The sequence below is a fragment of the Pyxicephalus adspersus genome, chromosome 9 (assembly GCF_032062135.1).
Source record: "Pyxicephalus adspersus chromosome 9, UCB_Pads_2.0, whole genome shotgun sequence".
Lineage (NCBI taxonomy): Eukaryota > Metazoa > Chordata > Amphibia > Anura > Pyxicephalidae > Pyxicephalus > Pyxicephalus adspersus.
The window spans coordinates 66,183,062-66,199,558 of NC_092866.1; the positions used below are offsets into that span (position 1 = coordinate 66,183,062).

General features: G+C 45.1%; 1 protein-coding gene across 6 annotated transcripts in view; it reads right to left on the reverse strand.

The window, feature by feature from the left end:
- Positions 1-16,497, reverse strand: part of SOX6 (SRY-box transcription factor 6) — a 202,306-nt gene that overhangs the window by 64,397 nt on the left and 121,412 nt on the right. For all 6 annotated transcript variants that reach the window (XM_072422370.1, XM_072422365.1, XM_072422369.1 and 3 more), the window contains 2 exons: positions 5,330-5,502; positions 2,547-2,615 (listed from right to left, as the gene is read on the reverse strand). In XM_072422370.1, the coding sequence (XP_072278471.1) occupies positions 2,547-2,615; positions 5,330-5,502 (242 nt within the window). The remainder of the gene's footprint in view (positions 1-2,546; positions 2,616-5,329; positions 5,503-16,497) is intronic.

The following is a 16,497-nucleotide window of genomic DNA, read 5'->3' on the forward strand; positions in this document are numbered from 1 at the left end:
TAATTAGGTATGGAATGCCGCAAAGCATCATGGGAGTAACTTCAGAGGAGGAGAACTTTATGCAGAGTTTTGTATTTGATGCTATTTGTGATTTGGGGTTTTGCATCTGTTGTGAGCGGAGCTGAGCGTGTTCACTTATTTTAGTTTATCAGACTCAGTAAAATCTCTGAAAGTAAAAATAAATCTTAAGCCGGAAAATGCAGCCGTAACTTTCTAAAAATGGCAGGAAGAAAAGCAGCGCTGCAGATTCACCCGATTTATTCACATCACAGCACTCCAGCAATGACTCCCAGTACAGGAGAGAGGAATGGAGAGTGGGGGGAATTGCCACAATCTCTCCTCCTGAAGCTCTGATAGCGTCACATTACACTAATATGTTATTATTACGGATCATTTCAATGTTTTGTTTTTTGGAGGACGTAAAAGAAGCTCGAGGTTGATTCATCCGCCAGGCTCCACCTAAAACTAAATGATCCCCTGTAGTGAATCTTGGAATAAAACAATTCATGGATTTTTCCATAGCGGTTTAATGCTGTGCCCTGGCGCTGCGATGGGAAGTAATAGATATTATAGATTTCTGGGGCAGATAAGTGATCATAAATAACTCACCAATAGACCAATTCCCCGGCTTTGTCAGGAAGAAGAAAAATACAGAATTTTAGAGGGTTTATAGGAGAGACTTGGGGAAATGGATGAAAAATGGGCACATTGCACGCCAACAGAGGGAGCTGTCAGGATGGAGGTGGAGGGGGCGGGGTTATAAATGCCATATGTAATGAGCATGTTAAGTCAAGCTCCGCCCCCGCGGTGCTGCCATTGACAAATGTTTCATTGTTCTGAATATCAGGCTTCCCATAGTGGGAGCTCCCTATTACAGGACAGCAAATTGTGGGCGTGGCTAACAACAGCCAATGAGACTCAACAAATGTGCTTTATTAACATGTGATAATTGTGACAAATCTTTTGTTATCTTCTTGAATCTGCAAATTCTTCTGTATAGTAAACCTCCGTCCTCCCCACCCACCGGCTACTAGGTGTGAATCAGACAATCGGTAATACCCAAAGTTATGGAGTTTTCTATTTTGGGGACAATCCGGGGCTCATAATGCTGAGGATAGGCAGGCCGGGGCCTTTTCAGCATTTCTCTGGTTTTCTCCTCACCCCGTGGCCCCTGCGCTGGTGTAAAGTCGCCGGTTCCTGCAATATTTTTAGTCTAATCCGTGTAACAGACCCCATACGCATTAGTCCGTTGCCATGGTGATGCCTTTCTATTCAATACCCAGTAATTACCACCATACAAGAGAGGGTAAGTACCGCGCACTGTTCCCATCCTGTCTGGATGGCGCTGCCTCTTATAGGAAGAATTATCGCTGGATAGTAATTTCATTTTTTTCCATTATAACACTTGAAGGTTCGATGTGAAGAAACTCTCGCTATATATTTATTATGTCCAGGTTATGGCGATGTTACTGCTGAGAGTGAAAGGGTCAAAGTGTTGGCTCACCACGGGGCAAATCCCACCGATAATCCCTTATAGAGGGCACAAAGGATGATACAACATAAAACCCGAGGGGTCCCCCAATCTCTTTATAAAATCCAACCCAAACCCCGACATGATGGGTGACATAGTGGAGGCGGAGGAGATATTCTGACTGTTCTAGACATTGATCACCCAGCTAGTAGTGAGATCTATCCTCAGGTGTCACTGCCTGGACATTTCCTATTGGCTGTCCATGGCCGAGTCCTTTTATATGAATAGACCAAACTCTGATGTCACCCATAGGGGACAGGAAGGGACTGGTCAGTGCGAGCGCCTTAGCACCAGTGGGGCAGCCAAGGAACAGAGGATCTTAGAGAAAATCACATTTGCTCCCATTTAATGCATTATGGGGTGGGCGGGTTTGGCATTTTGCCCAGGGTTGGGCTTTAAGTTTCAATAACTTGTAAGTACAGAATGTACCATGAATATTAATAATATGTTAACTTTACTGCCCAGAACAGAAGTTCTCAGGCTAAGTGATGATGTGATACCTAAAAAAAACTGGATTGGTTTATAGGTGCCATAAAGGTCAGTCTGGTATTGATCTGGGACCTCACAATTATGGCTGGCAATGGAAATCACTGCTATCAACCCGGAGACCTCAATGAATGGATTGTGCACCAAAAACATGGCTGACGCAGCACAAGGATGGTCACTAAAATGCCAGAAAAACTCAGACATAGAGTCTGTCTATGACATAACCCACCCAATCCTCATCATCTGAACCAACAGGGACCCTGGGCAAACCTGCAGGATCCCCACCAATCGTCTACCACTCAGTGCTTCCACCAATCATCTTCAGGTTTAACAGGTTTTCCTCCACCATCTCTAGCGTCACCCAACATCATCTACTATCTATCAGACTTATAGTGTCACCCACCATCTATGGGATCCCCAACATCACCCACCATCTACTGGATCTCTAGTGTGCCCCTCCCAATCCTTCCCAATATTGGCCCAAGCGCTGCCCCTGGCTCCTGGCAGGGTAATACAGAGAAAATCTAACCTGGATCTGTTGCTGTAGGATGTTGATCTTGTGTTGCTGTTGCAGAAGTTGCTGCTGTTGTCGTGCAATCTGTGTGGGGAAAAAGGAATACAATATAAGTATAGGACACACAAAACATGGAAAGGACAGCATACACGAATGTAGATCACATGATGTACACAGGGAACATTTCATATCGATATTTCACACCTAACACCAAATTGGATTAAACAAGAGAATAACATTTGGATTTGTGGATCAGCGGGTCCTGGTGGAGCAAAGCCGGAGGACCCGAAATTAATCTGTCCCCAATTTCATACAGATTAAAGTTCCCCCATTATGTCTGGCAGACAAAATAATATCTTTTATATTATTGGTAAATTGTTATAATTTATGGTTTTCATTTCCTGTCCTGAGGAATAAAATTCACCCCAATGGCTGTCCTCTCCCACCTACGGCCCCATTATTTATTACAAATTCATTACACATGTCTTCATTGGCCAATGAGTGGCCGGCTTATTACAAAGTCAGAAAAGTGAAATCTGTGATAATTGTAGTGCAGGAGAGGGGATCCTCCATCATCGGGGCAGAAGGTATTAACCCCTTAGTGGCAGCACTCCTGGGGGTGGTAGATGGCGTCAGGCGGTGTCACCGCGTTCTGTAGACACATCTCAGTTACGGTGCTGCGAGCCGGGGGATCAGACGACAGATGTGCGCTTTCTGTGACACCAATTACACAATGAATAATGTACAGATTGCCTCAGGATGTTGTAACAAGTATCAACGCCACTCAATTCCACTCGGTGAGAACTCGTGATTGGCAGATGGAAATGAGCCAAATCAACATTAAACGCTAACAAAATGCCAGGGCTGGACGCCCCGCTGGAAGCTGCCCGTCTGCGGGAGAGGAAGACAACGGAGATAAAAATACATCTGATCAATCTAAACCTTTATATATGGGGGCAGCCATTGCTGGGGTGCAGGGGATGGCTGCAAAGAGGCTGCAGGACAGCAGCACCAACCTGCAAATAATGCTGAAAAAATCAGAAATCTCCATGTCAACCAATTACTTTATATTTCAAATGTAAGCAAAGCCAATCAGTGTATTGAAATATCTCCTATGGTTCCAGCGAGAACATCCCTCCATTATACTTCTATGTATTGTAGAGTGTTCTCAGTCTTCACTTAAAGGGATGGTGGAGCCCCTTATATTGGGCAGAGCAGGGGTACAGACCCAGGAACCCAGCACAGGGATGATGGAGCCCTTGAAATGGGCACATCAGGGGTACAGACCCAGGAACCCAGCACAGGGATGATGGAGCCCCTCGAAATGGGCACATCAGGGGTACAGACCCAGGAACGCAGCATAGGAATGGTGGGAGCCCTCATAATGGGCAGAGAAGGGGTACAGACCCAGAAACGCAGCATAGGAATGGTGGGAACCCCTCATAATGGGCACAGCTGAGATACAGACCCAGCACAGGGATGGTGAGGGCCCACATTGACATACAGTGAGTTGCCAGGAAGAATCCCCCTGCAGAATGTCACATACAATATGCTTCCTCCAATTTTACATGAAATGTGGTTTATGTTGACTACTTTCCATTTTGTTGGATCTGAGCCCCAACAATTTAGGCTGCACCTCTGATCACATGACATTTCCAGGTTGTCGCCCATAGACGTGGCGGTGATTACACACTGAGATACGACTTTCTATTCGGCAATCGCCTTCGCTGCCCGCCCGCTTCATTGAGCATGACAGCCGAGCTTTAAGTGTCATTTAATTTTCATTTTGAAATATAATTACTAAGTGTTCGCTGTAAGATATCACTCGTCTGCAAATGTGTCAAGATTAATTTGTGCCGGCGTATTCACAAGTGTCAATAGTTAATTACTGAATCGTCTCCGGATGCTGAAATGACATTCCGAATCCACAGCTCCCTTCATGGGACTTTTGCTGCTGCATTCGGGGACCCCTCCGGTGTCCGTGGACAAAACTCCAAACCTCAGAATATCCGGAATCAGAACTCATTAAAACCATCGGAGCGGCGCCGCTACTGCATACACAACCAAAACACGTTTTAAATTAAAAGATAATTCTGGTAATGGTGTCAGATTAATCTGAGGTCTGCCGGGTGGAGCTCTCAGGGGCCCGCGCTCTGCCAGCATTGTTATCGGTACCGCGGCCTTGTTCGGGGATTTCTCTGCCCCGGGGTCACTTTCTGAGCAGAGATTGGTTGGAAAGTTTACTGATCGCCTGTCTGCGGGAAGGTCAGAGAGATGAAAAAATAGCGGAACAGAAAAGTGTGAACGGACGGTTCAGACTGATTGATGCTGAGGGAACGGTGGAGGTTGGTGACTCCGGTGACACAAGGATGACCTAGAAGTGGGGGCAGGGGGGGCTTTCCAGCTGCTGGGTGCCACTTTTATAGGTAAGGGCTGTGTGAAGGTCAGAACCCTAATCTGAAGTCAGTAGAGCCCGGCTGGTGGTCAGAGGATGTCACAGACACCTCTATAGTGTTATCAGCACTGACAGCAGCCTAGCAATGGCATCCTGGATTTATGGAGAGGTTCAGACCATACAAAGCCCAACTATAAAAGATAAGGAGGTCGGGGCTGCTGAAGTGATTTCACCTCTAGCTTTATTTTTGCCGGGGCTACAATCACACCTTCATCATCCATGAAACCTAAGATGGAAAAGCTGGAAATCCTACAAATGAGCTCTGAGGAAGAAGCTGAGTGACCCTGAAACGTGTCGGTGACAATGATTAATTTTAGGGTTTCCTGACACCCCCGAGTCTCACCTGTTCCTGTTGTTGCCGGGCGAGGTCCATTTGTTGTCTTTGTTTCTCTATCTGGGAAGCGGCCAGTTTTTTCTGCTCGTCGTGTGCGGCCAGGAGCTGCTCCCGCAGGCTGATGAGCTGGGAAATCATAGTGGAGAGCTGGCGTTCCTTTTCCGCTAAGCTTTCCGGGGTTCCTGCACAGGAAAGGAGCAAACAGATTAGATGGAGGATAGTGAAGTGCAATGCGATAAATTCCCATCATTAACATCATTAAGTATATTGCTCCGCCCCAACAAGCAGCTGACTCCGCCTCCTAACAATGTTCACTGACCCTGTAGGGGCCCTCTGTCTCTCTGTCTCCCCCAATCCCGGCAAGGTCTGTGAATTGTACTCATGGTTATGTGATTGCCATAATAAATGACCAATAGAAGTGAAAATTTTATAAATCGAGTTATTTGTGTATGGTGTGTGGTCTGCTGAACATGTGTGTATGATTGCTGCCTATACTGCCCTCCCATACAGCCTAACTGTGCCCTATCTAGTAGTTTGTTTTATCTCAGCAGCTGGTTGGTTGCCTGACTTATAGACAGAAGGTAAATCTGCAAATCCATCAAAATATGGCTCAAGAAATAAAACCCGGGAAGGTTCCCAGCAGATTGTCGCCCCCACTCACACGGCACATCACACCGTCTCTGATGTCTGCACTTCACACGCCGCGCTCGCCATTAACTTTCCTTTTTTCTATATCTGAGCCGCTCATCCTTCAAATGTCACAAAAAGAAAAGTCAGCAGAGAGAAGAAAACAAGGAGAGAGAACAATTCAACGTCCGGCGAGAGATAAAACGACGGCTTTGTGATGTCCAGAGATCGTGCTTTACCGCCGCCGCCATCCGGGCCAAACGCTTTCTAGTCCAAAGGGCCGGCGGATTCGTCAGAGGAGACAACAAACACAAAGATCTCATTCTTCACACAACAAGAAATCCTCAATGACTTTGTAGCGGCTGAAATCTGTGGCGCCTTTGTCTGCCCATCAGATAACGATTGTTACCGCTAGAAATGGCGATAAATGCTTCCAATGTGCTGGGAGATCGCACTCGGCGTGCAGAGAGGAGGGGGGAGCTTTGTCTGCCCCCCAATGTCCCTAAGAGGGGGACACAGAACCACAGAAACATCAATCCTACCCAGCCTACACCTATATAAATGCAACTTCCAGATGTAGTCACATGTTACCGCCTGTACACGCCCCCGAGGAGCCATAATGTCCTCCAGGTGGAAATCCCCTGCCAGATTCCACCCATAATCCATGCATTATCCCCCCTCCCCCCGAATCCCATCAGTAGGAGTGGCCGGCTCAGCGATTCACTAAATCATGAAAATGTTACATACAGAAATTTTATCTGTTTGTCCCACCTGAACAAACAGCAAAAATCCAAATTATGTTTCCTAGAAAATATTTCTGGATAATTATTTTCTGAGCAGAATACAATAAGCCAGAGCCGTTTCCTGGAATACGCCGAGCTGCGCCAAGCATGCCGCGTGCTGCTCCGAGACATCATTACCAATCCAATCATCTCCAAAAAAGCCAAAAACCAGGCACCCCGGGAGGAGAAAGGAGACTGGGAAAAAGCTTCTTCCTGCCTGCAGCAGACTGATGAAATCATCTCACCCCGGGCCAAGTCACTGACTGGAGCTCAAGGACGGCTCTAATATTAAAAGGTGGAATGTTTCTGAAATACGACACTGTCAGTGTGCTTGTGTCATGTAAAGAATGAATTTTTGCAGGCCAGCCATAAAATTGTGCAGCCCCCCGCCCCGTGTCGCCGGGATTCATATTGACATTGTCTCAGTAAAGATTCCATAATGAGCCAACAACAGCGATATGATGAATAAAACAGAGCGCCATTAGCACATAATGTGCGCGCAGCCATCATTAGTGCCCATTAGTAGAGGAGCTGACTGGCAATGAGAGCTCGCAGGGGGTAAATACGTGCGCGGTGCCCCCGCCATGACAACACTGGCCGCTGCCTCGTTCACACAGCCAATTACAGGCTGCTAATTGTACAAACAGATTGCAGGCCGGCATTGTGCGCCAAGAAAGCGCCGGGCTGAGGATGGCGCCACTGGACGGATCTTTAGGTTGCTGACACAGCTGGAGGACAGCTCGGTACACGGCAGTCAGACGGAACAATCACACAGCCAATACTGGACATGGCAGGAGGGGGATAACTGCAGGGGGCGCTATTGTTACCATGGAAATCACCAATGGAGAGCCACCATCTATAAATGAGTCCTAACGAGTGCCACCAATAGGAGAGTGGGGGGCATTTGGGGTGATATCAGCCATGATGAATAATAGGATGACCCTCGAGGATGGCGGTGTAAATACAAGCAACCAATCAGATTGGACCACAAAGCTGCTGAAATCAATAGGGATGATGACAGACTATCGGTGTCCACAGATAGCACAGCTCACATACAAGCTGAACGGGTGGCTGTGAATGGGGACCCAACGAGAAGTGTGCCAAATATCTGACAGGTCCTCTTTGGCAGGGAAATGGGGCTCTGGGTGGAGTGTGACGTGATATTGGGGCCGGGAAATATTCTGATTGCCCTCAACATAGTTCTGTTTGGGTTGATCAGTAAATCTGCCGATCCGCTGCCAATAAACAGATTCATGGAGGAAAATCCAGCCTTCCGATTGGCCGCAGACACACCTGGTGCCGTCAAAGTGCAGTATGGAAATTTCTCTTCATTTATTCTTAATAAAATATTTCAATTTAAACTTCAGAGCCATGAAAAGAGCTGCCAACCCCTAGAACCGGCGCCAATTGCGGGGTCACCGAGAAGTCAGAGAAACGACCAGCAGAATGAGCTCAGCGTTATGGATCCGCCGCACATAGGCAGCACCGGAGAGTCACATGACCCTATTAAATCGCAGGATTTCATGGGGTCACCCGGACAGTAATCCAGGCCGAACAGAAAGCATTACTGTGCAATCATAAAGTCGGAGTGGATGCCGTGCAGAGTTTCTGCTATAGAGCCAATGGGACTACGGACACTGGGTCATGTGACATCACTAAGAGGCGGGGCTCCAGGGGTGCAGCGATTGGTCAGACCTGCTGATAACTTGTAGAATTGACACGTTTCAGTGTCAGGTAACCCCGGCCCTCCAATAGGATGGCACCAAGAGGACCTGTCCTGCACAGTGTCCCAGCCCCCTCCATACCATCCTGATATAAAAGCCAGAGAGATCCACACAAAAAACTTCCAGCCCTGCCCCCCCCCTCCCCCGGCCACATCGCCCATTACCGGAAGCAGCGTCTGACCCGTAGATATGAGGCAGAAACAAAACGCCAATAAAACACGGCCTTGTTTGTAAAGGGACAGAATAAACATTTTACATTTTATTGTACTAAATGCAAAATTTAATTTAAAAATCGTAAAAGTGCCAAGCGGCGTGGGACGCGCCATAAAACCGAGTGTTATACGCCGTGCCGGATAAAGACCTTTACACAACAATCGCAATATTTACAGGAAAGAATGGCTGTAATTCTCCCGCGCAGCCAGAATACAAATCTTATTTATTGGAGTCCTTGCCGGGGAAATAAAATATCCATAATGATGGCGAGATCAGCACACACATTGTCCAATCATCACCCCCACCCTCTCTGATAAACATCCCCATGGGGGGGCGCTCACCTGGTGGATGTATGGAGATTATGGACATTGGATGTAACCAAAGACATCTGGATGGGGCTAGAAGAGGTCGGATACAAATACAAATACAAATACTGATGGGTGGAAAGACTTACTGATGGGTAAATGGAGCCACTGGAGGTTGGATAGAATTAGCAATGATTGGAAAGATTCACAGTGGATATATGTAGACTGTGGAGGTCGGATGGTCCTAATAGAGGTTGGATGGGGCCAGTGGCAGTTGAATGGAGAAATTGAAGTTTGGGTGGAGCCTGGGATGGTTGGATGTAACCAATGGCATTTGCAAAGAGCCAGAAGACACTTTATACATTTAGCGATGGTTGGATAGCCTCACTGGTGGGCATATGAAGACTATGTAGGTTACATGGGGCCAGTGGTCATTGAATCCATTGGAGGCTGGATGGAGACATTGGAGGTCGGATACGTTTAGCAATGGTTGGATAGATTCAAGAAGGATATATAGAGATTATGGAGGTTACATGGGGCCAGTGGTGGTTGGATGGAGCCATTGGAAGTTGGATGGAGCTGTTGGAGGCTGGATGGAGGTTGGATACAATTAGGGATGGTTGGATAGATTCACTGGTGGACATTTGAAGACTATGGAGGTTACATGGGGCCAGTGGTCATTGAATCCATTGGAGGCTGGATTGAGACATTGGAGGTTGGATACATTTAGCAATGGTTGGATAGATTCAAGAAGGATATATAGAAATTATGGAGGTTACATGGGGTCAGTGGTCGTTGGATGGAGCCATTGGAGGTTGGATACAATTAGCAATGGTTGGATATATTCAAGAAGGATATATAGAGATTATGGGGTTACATGGGGCCAGTGGTGGTTGGATGGAGTCACTGGAAGTTGGATGGAGCTGTTGGAGGCTGGATGGAGGTTGGATACAATTAGCAATGGTTGGATAGATTCACTGGTGGATATATAGAGATTATGGAGGTTACATGGGGCCAGTGGTGGTTAGATGGAGCCCTTGGAAGTTGGATGGAGCTGTTGGAGGCTGGATGGAGGTTGGATACAATTAGGGATGGTTGGATAGAATCACTGGTGGACATATGGAGACTATGGAGGTTACATGGGGTCAGTGGTCGTTGGATGGAGCCATTGGAGGTTGGATACAATTAGCAATGGTTGGAAAGATTCAAAGGGTGATATATATGGAGACTGTGGAGGTTGGGGTGTCCTAATGGGGGTTACATGGTTTCAGTGCTGATTGGTTGGTGTGCCCAGGCACCATTAGGTGTTTCATTTTCCATCTCCTATGACGTTACCTATTGACAATTTATTTGGGACACTTTTAGTCACTGATATTTGGCATCTGACAACAAGCAGTTAATCTCTGTAGTGATTATAAATCTGCAGAATTTCATGGCCGCTGTGGCAGGGAACACAAATATAGATATACGTTCAGCTGGCAGAAGAACAATCAGTTTGTATGGAGAGGCGGTGAGGAGGCTTCTTAACCTGCTCTTGATTCCTGCAGGAATGTTAAGTATCAGCGCTGATTATTTAATCAGACGAGCTGCGTCTTGGCCCGGCTAATTTGGGTGGCGGATCATATTGAACTCATAAAATAATTGTGCACCTGTTGTGATAGAAGTCTGCTTAAACAAATGTTCAAAAGACTCAATTTATGAGAGGAAGAATCAGCACTTCTCATCCGGGAGCCGGGGGAGGGGGGGGGATAATTCTTTGGGAATCTGCAAAGGAAATACAAAAGGTGCTTTGGATGCCAAATACAGAAATCAGAGAATTTTGTGTTTGGATTGTTTGAGGGCGCAGAAAGGTGAGGAACCTAAACTAAGCTGTGCAGATCTACGGAAAGAGATAACAGAATACTATCGGAATATGGAAATACTATTTCCAATGGAATATATCATGAACTTGTTAGAAAGATACAACGTGCAGGTGTGTAATACAGACAGCACACCTGTCCTTTAAAATACCTCCATTGTGGGTGTTTCAGGACTGGCTGCTGAGCCTCTAATGAACAATTCTGGCTTTGACAGACACATAAAGACAGTGACTCAGGAAGAGGGGAGGACCCTGTCCTGAAGAGCTTACAATCTAAGACATTTGATTCTGCATTAACTTTGAAATAATATTATTTACTGCAGAACTGAAATCTTCCTTGAATTACAATTCTGGTAAAGGGCGTTTACCAATTGATATATTACAATAACAACATTGTGACTCTGATTACAGCACCCCAATATAGCCCTCTACATTCCATATCCGTACCTAGCTGGACTTGGGGACCCCAGTAGCATGGAGTTTGTATGTACTCTGTGTGGGTTTCCTCCATCCAAAACACAAACCGATAGATTATTTGGCTCCAAAGGACGACGTTCATGGTATATGACTATGGTGGGACATTAGATTGTCATGAATGCCATGATTGGGGATGACGTACCGATCTGTGTAATATGTTGGTGCTATACAATAATAATATTCTATACACACCGCCCACCCCGATCATTATATATAATATATTAATATTATGGTATAGTTATATTATACTAGTCATACTTCCAATTCTGGGGCAATCACAAAGAGGGCTGGCTTATAATCACATAATATTATATATCAGTATTCTTCTTGGTATCGGCAGTGATTTCTTCACTGACCACTCAATGAAATCCATTTTCATTCTCTACAGAATTCTCTTCTGCTGTTTCTTATTCCAGAAATGATGTTCCATATTTGATAAATGTTCATATGTCTGCAGAGGGTTATATGAGCGATAACGCCCATTTATAAAGATAAAAATCTGATGATCCATAGAGACGAGGATTCAGCGACAGATTCCATGACGCGGAATTTCCCAATAGGATTTGTAGGATCCGGGGACCGGCATAGTGATAGAGGATTTTATTTGCGCTGCCAGCCCATCGGGGGTGTAAAATGGAACAGAAGGCGGTGCGGAGGAAAGTGCATGCGGAATGACACCGTGCACATCGCATTATATCACCAGGCCCACCGGGAACAAACCACACACGCAGATCACCGATATGTGATATACTGAAGTCGGCGGTCTAACAGCTTTCCTGGGAAATAAAACGACATCGCAATAACACATCTGCGACTTCAGCCGTCTGCGCTGTATAATACGAAGATTGCGTCATTTATCTATAACATTGAATGGCTGCATTATATATATGAGGAGATTCAAATTGATCACCAGAATACATTTGGTGTGATTGCCAGAAATATGTCAGCTGGATACAATGTAACAAATCTTCACCTAGTAAAATAATGACAAGCGATGATAAAATATTGCACTACACTCACAGGAAACCTATCTAGGTGTAATATTCATATTACCCAGAAGGAGGAACCATGGAGCGAGTTCTGATTGGAGCTCCCATGGAGGAGGAGCAGGGGAATAGCACACAAACTCCTCCCCTGCAGTTCCTGGATCATCAGACACTGGGGAATAGGGCCCCATTTATAAACAATATAGTTCTTGTATGGCTTTACCTGCAACAGCCATTCAGCAGGGGACAACCTCTATCCCTCCTCTATCTATATAAAGAGATCCTCCCTGTGATTCAGCATACAAGTTTATGGAACATCCAATCACCTCTATACATCGGCATAGTCGGAGAGGCCTGGTGGAAGGTCAGTGGCCTCCAATAATAAATAGAAGGGAGAGTAGGAGGTTGCAACAGCGTGTTGTCCCCCTGCAGTCAGATGAACTAGGCACCTGCGCTCACAGGAGGTTGGAGGTGTCGTCTGTAATAATATCAATTTTCTGGCACTCTTATGTGCGGGTGAGTCAGTGACACCGAGATGTGACAATGTGTTAATTGTACTATTAGTGGTGACACAGAGATCATATGGAGGTATCACCCTCCCGTCTGTCTATAGATTTACCAGCGGGCCTTGTTCTAGAATATTCCAAGCATGGCACCTACAACGTCATGCCTGACCTCACACACGCAGATTGTCCTCATTCTGTCTATTGGCCAATTGGATGAGATAAAATTTATCAGATATGGAGATTGAACATTTAGGATTTCCCTAAAACCAATCCGGTGCAGACCGAAGTTACATTTTATATGAGGAAATTGTTAAAAAAATAATTCTCTGCAAAGATCACACAAACCAAGAGCTTCCCTTCCCCCCACTGCCCCTTCATTTTATCACTTTCACATTTATTATTTGGATTTTGGCTGTTCTGTTTAATGACCTTTTTCATATCGGTAATAAAATGAAAAAATGAGCAGCCAATAGATTTCTGCTCCTGGGAGATCTCTGTGGCATCGTCGCCGTCTGACGGCACAAACCGCCAAACGGCAGAACAGCTGACACAGCGCTCCAAGTCGCAGCAACCAAATTCTGTCATTTTTCACCGCCATAAGTGAGACTACCGGCTGGGCCGCAGCACTTCTATTGGGAAGCAATCTCGCCCGCACTGAATGCGGCATGAATGTTGTAATTATGTGAAGGACTTTTAGGGTGAAATAATGTTTTTCACATTCAGCTTGGTAAGTGTGGTGCATGTCTTCTGTATTATATTATTGGAATATTGTAGATATCAGGAGATGGAAGCAATAAAAATCTGAGAGGTCATCCGCAGGTACAAATTCTTTATCTTTCCTCACCTGGCCAGGTAATCTGATAATCAGGTGTCACCGCTGCAAACCCGAGGGGAGAGAATTGGACGATCACAACCAAACAGACGTGCCAACCTGAACACTACCCCCCCCCTCCAAAACCAGCTCAGGGGGGTCTGCATGTGCATAGACATGTACCCTGGGCCCGGACTAACATGGGGAAATATTCTGGACTGCTAAGTTTGTGAACCCGACCAACTCGGGCTTCCTGGATTCCAGAACTATGGCCATCAATATAGAGCGCCCCTCCATGGTCATTAGTATGGCATTGCTCCATTATCAATATGGAATTGCCCCTGTCTCCCGGACTATCAGTATGGAGTTCTCTCCCTATACCACCCTCCACTCCTCCGGGGAAACATGGCACCAGATTTTTGGGGGTGTCTGTAGGGTATAGATTGGCATAGATCTAGGAGTGCTGAGATATTATATATGAATGACAGCTCTATACATTGGAGGAGACGGCACAATCCATCACACCCCCCCCCCCCCCATCTCACTCCTGCTGCGAATGTGATAATCTATACATAACGCTGGCACTCCTCCACCACAAATCAAAAGGAGCAACGCAGATGTCTCAATTAGACAAACACCTCCTGATAATGCCCTCCAAGTAATGGCAGCCAAAGGACCGAGGAGAACCTATTGGATGAGGCCGTAGGATCTCCATCTTGTTACAAAGGTGATCACACCCCCCAGCATTGAATACGGCCTATTAGATGAAATCCAAGCAGAATGACAAACGCTTTGTGCTGCTTTATATAAATGATTGTCATGGTATATAATGGGAATTTCAGAGATGTGGATCTCTTTATACCGCCATTGTCTATGTGCACTCCAGCGATGGCTGCATGGCATCTCTCAGGTTGATTGTAAGAATTTAGTGATTGCCATAAACTCATTATAAGTGATTCTCTACCATCTATTGGAGCTTCCTCTGCATGCCCCCCCCCCCCCGAATATTCATTATGCATTGTATATACTGTACTGTGTGTATTAGTAATCATTATTGATCACTAAATTGAGTGGATTGATCATTGGAGTGCAAGGTGTTCTCAGATCTGCCCACGTCTATTAGACCTGAATTCAGAGCAATGACAGGGACCATCCAGGATTCACCCATAGGGCCCTACCTATCTATCTATCTATCCATCTATCTATCTATCCATGATTAGGGGGCCGATACATTCACCTTTTCCAATTCCCTTTCAGGTTTTGCTTTCTATAATAAATGTGACAACAAAATAAACCCCAAATAATAATCGGCTGTAGTACAGCCAGGGGAGTGTACACATAGTGTTCAGTGTACAGGGCGGAGTGACCCTTTAAACAGTGCTGGAATGTGAGACTGACAGAGCACAATAGCGGCACAGTTACTCCGCAGCTCTGCACCACCGGAAAGCATTTCACTGATGTTATTCTTGCCGCTTGTTAAACTGAAAACTGCAAAATCTGTCAGCTCTGACCTGAGAAAGAAATGAAAGAGCGATCCTAATACACAGATATCCCAATCTTAATACACGGACAACACAATCCTAATACTAATAATGTATAGATATGAAACAGATATAATTGTACAGATAAGGAAGTGATGAGATCTATAGATACACTGTGTGGATTATTTATAAATGATGTTAGATATGGGATGTATGGATGTGATGTACAGGTTTAGTGATCGCTGTATAATGTGTGTGATATGTAGAAGTGATGTGTAGATAATATATGATGTGTGGATTCAGCTATCAGTGTATCATATACAGATATGTAGAGGTGATGTATAGATATGGTGCATATAATGTATGTGATATGTAGAGGTGATGTATAGATAATGTTATATACAGTATATGATGTGCGGATTCAAGGATCTGTGTCTCATGCACAGATATGTAGAGGCCATGTATAGAATATATATATAATGTACAAATACAATGATCAGTATAATGTATTGATTTGTAAAGGTGATAGATATTGGTATACATATGATATACATGCGAGGTATCATGCACAGATATGTAGTGGTGATCTATAGATGTTGGTATATATAAGATGAGTGGATTCTGTGATCATATAATGTACAGATATGTAGAGGTGATGAATAGATTTGGTGTATATAATGTGATATGTATCAATAGATAATGTTATATATATGATGTTCGGTATCAGTGATCGTATACTGTACAGATATGTAGTGGCGATCTTTAGATTTGCTGTATAATATATGTGATATGTAGTTATAGATATGGTGTATAGATAATGTAACATATAAGATGTGTGGATTCGGTGATCGTATAATGTACAGATATGTAGAGGTGATGTATGGATAATGTAATATTATAAAGTGAGGATTGGGTGATCAGAGTATCATATACAGAGGTGATATATATATTTGCAGTGCATTTCTCGGTGGCAGCGGGTGGTGCCCCCTTGGCGCTCATGCGATATTAATATGGAATACAGCGGTGACTAACATGGCTGTCAGCGGGATTTGCATGCCGGAGTGCTCATATGACAGACGGAAATCATCAACAATACTGAAGATAACGACATTATTTTTTATGCTAATTACAGCTGCAGCTAATTTGCATACTAATTTCCAGTACAAAACCCTCTTTAGGCAGGAGTGCGGCATCGCCAGCTGCACGAGAGTCAAAGGCCTTCGTACAGTCTCCGAAAAGACAATTTCCCTGCGCGCATCAATCAGCACATTCGCACAGCACAGAGAGTGGCGGTGTGACTGGGGGCCTCAGCTGGGGTTCGGGCCCTTGATGAAAATCACATGAAAATATTGGCTTTTAGCGGCATAATGGAGGAGATGTCACATGACCAGGGAAATCGCATACAGA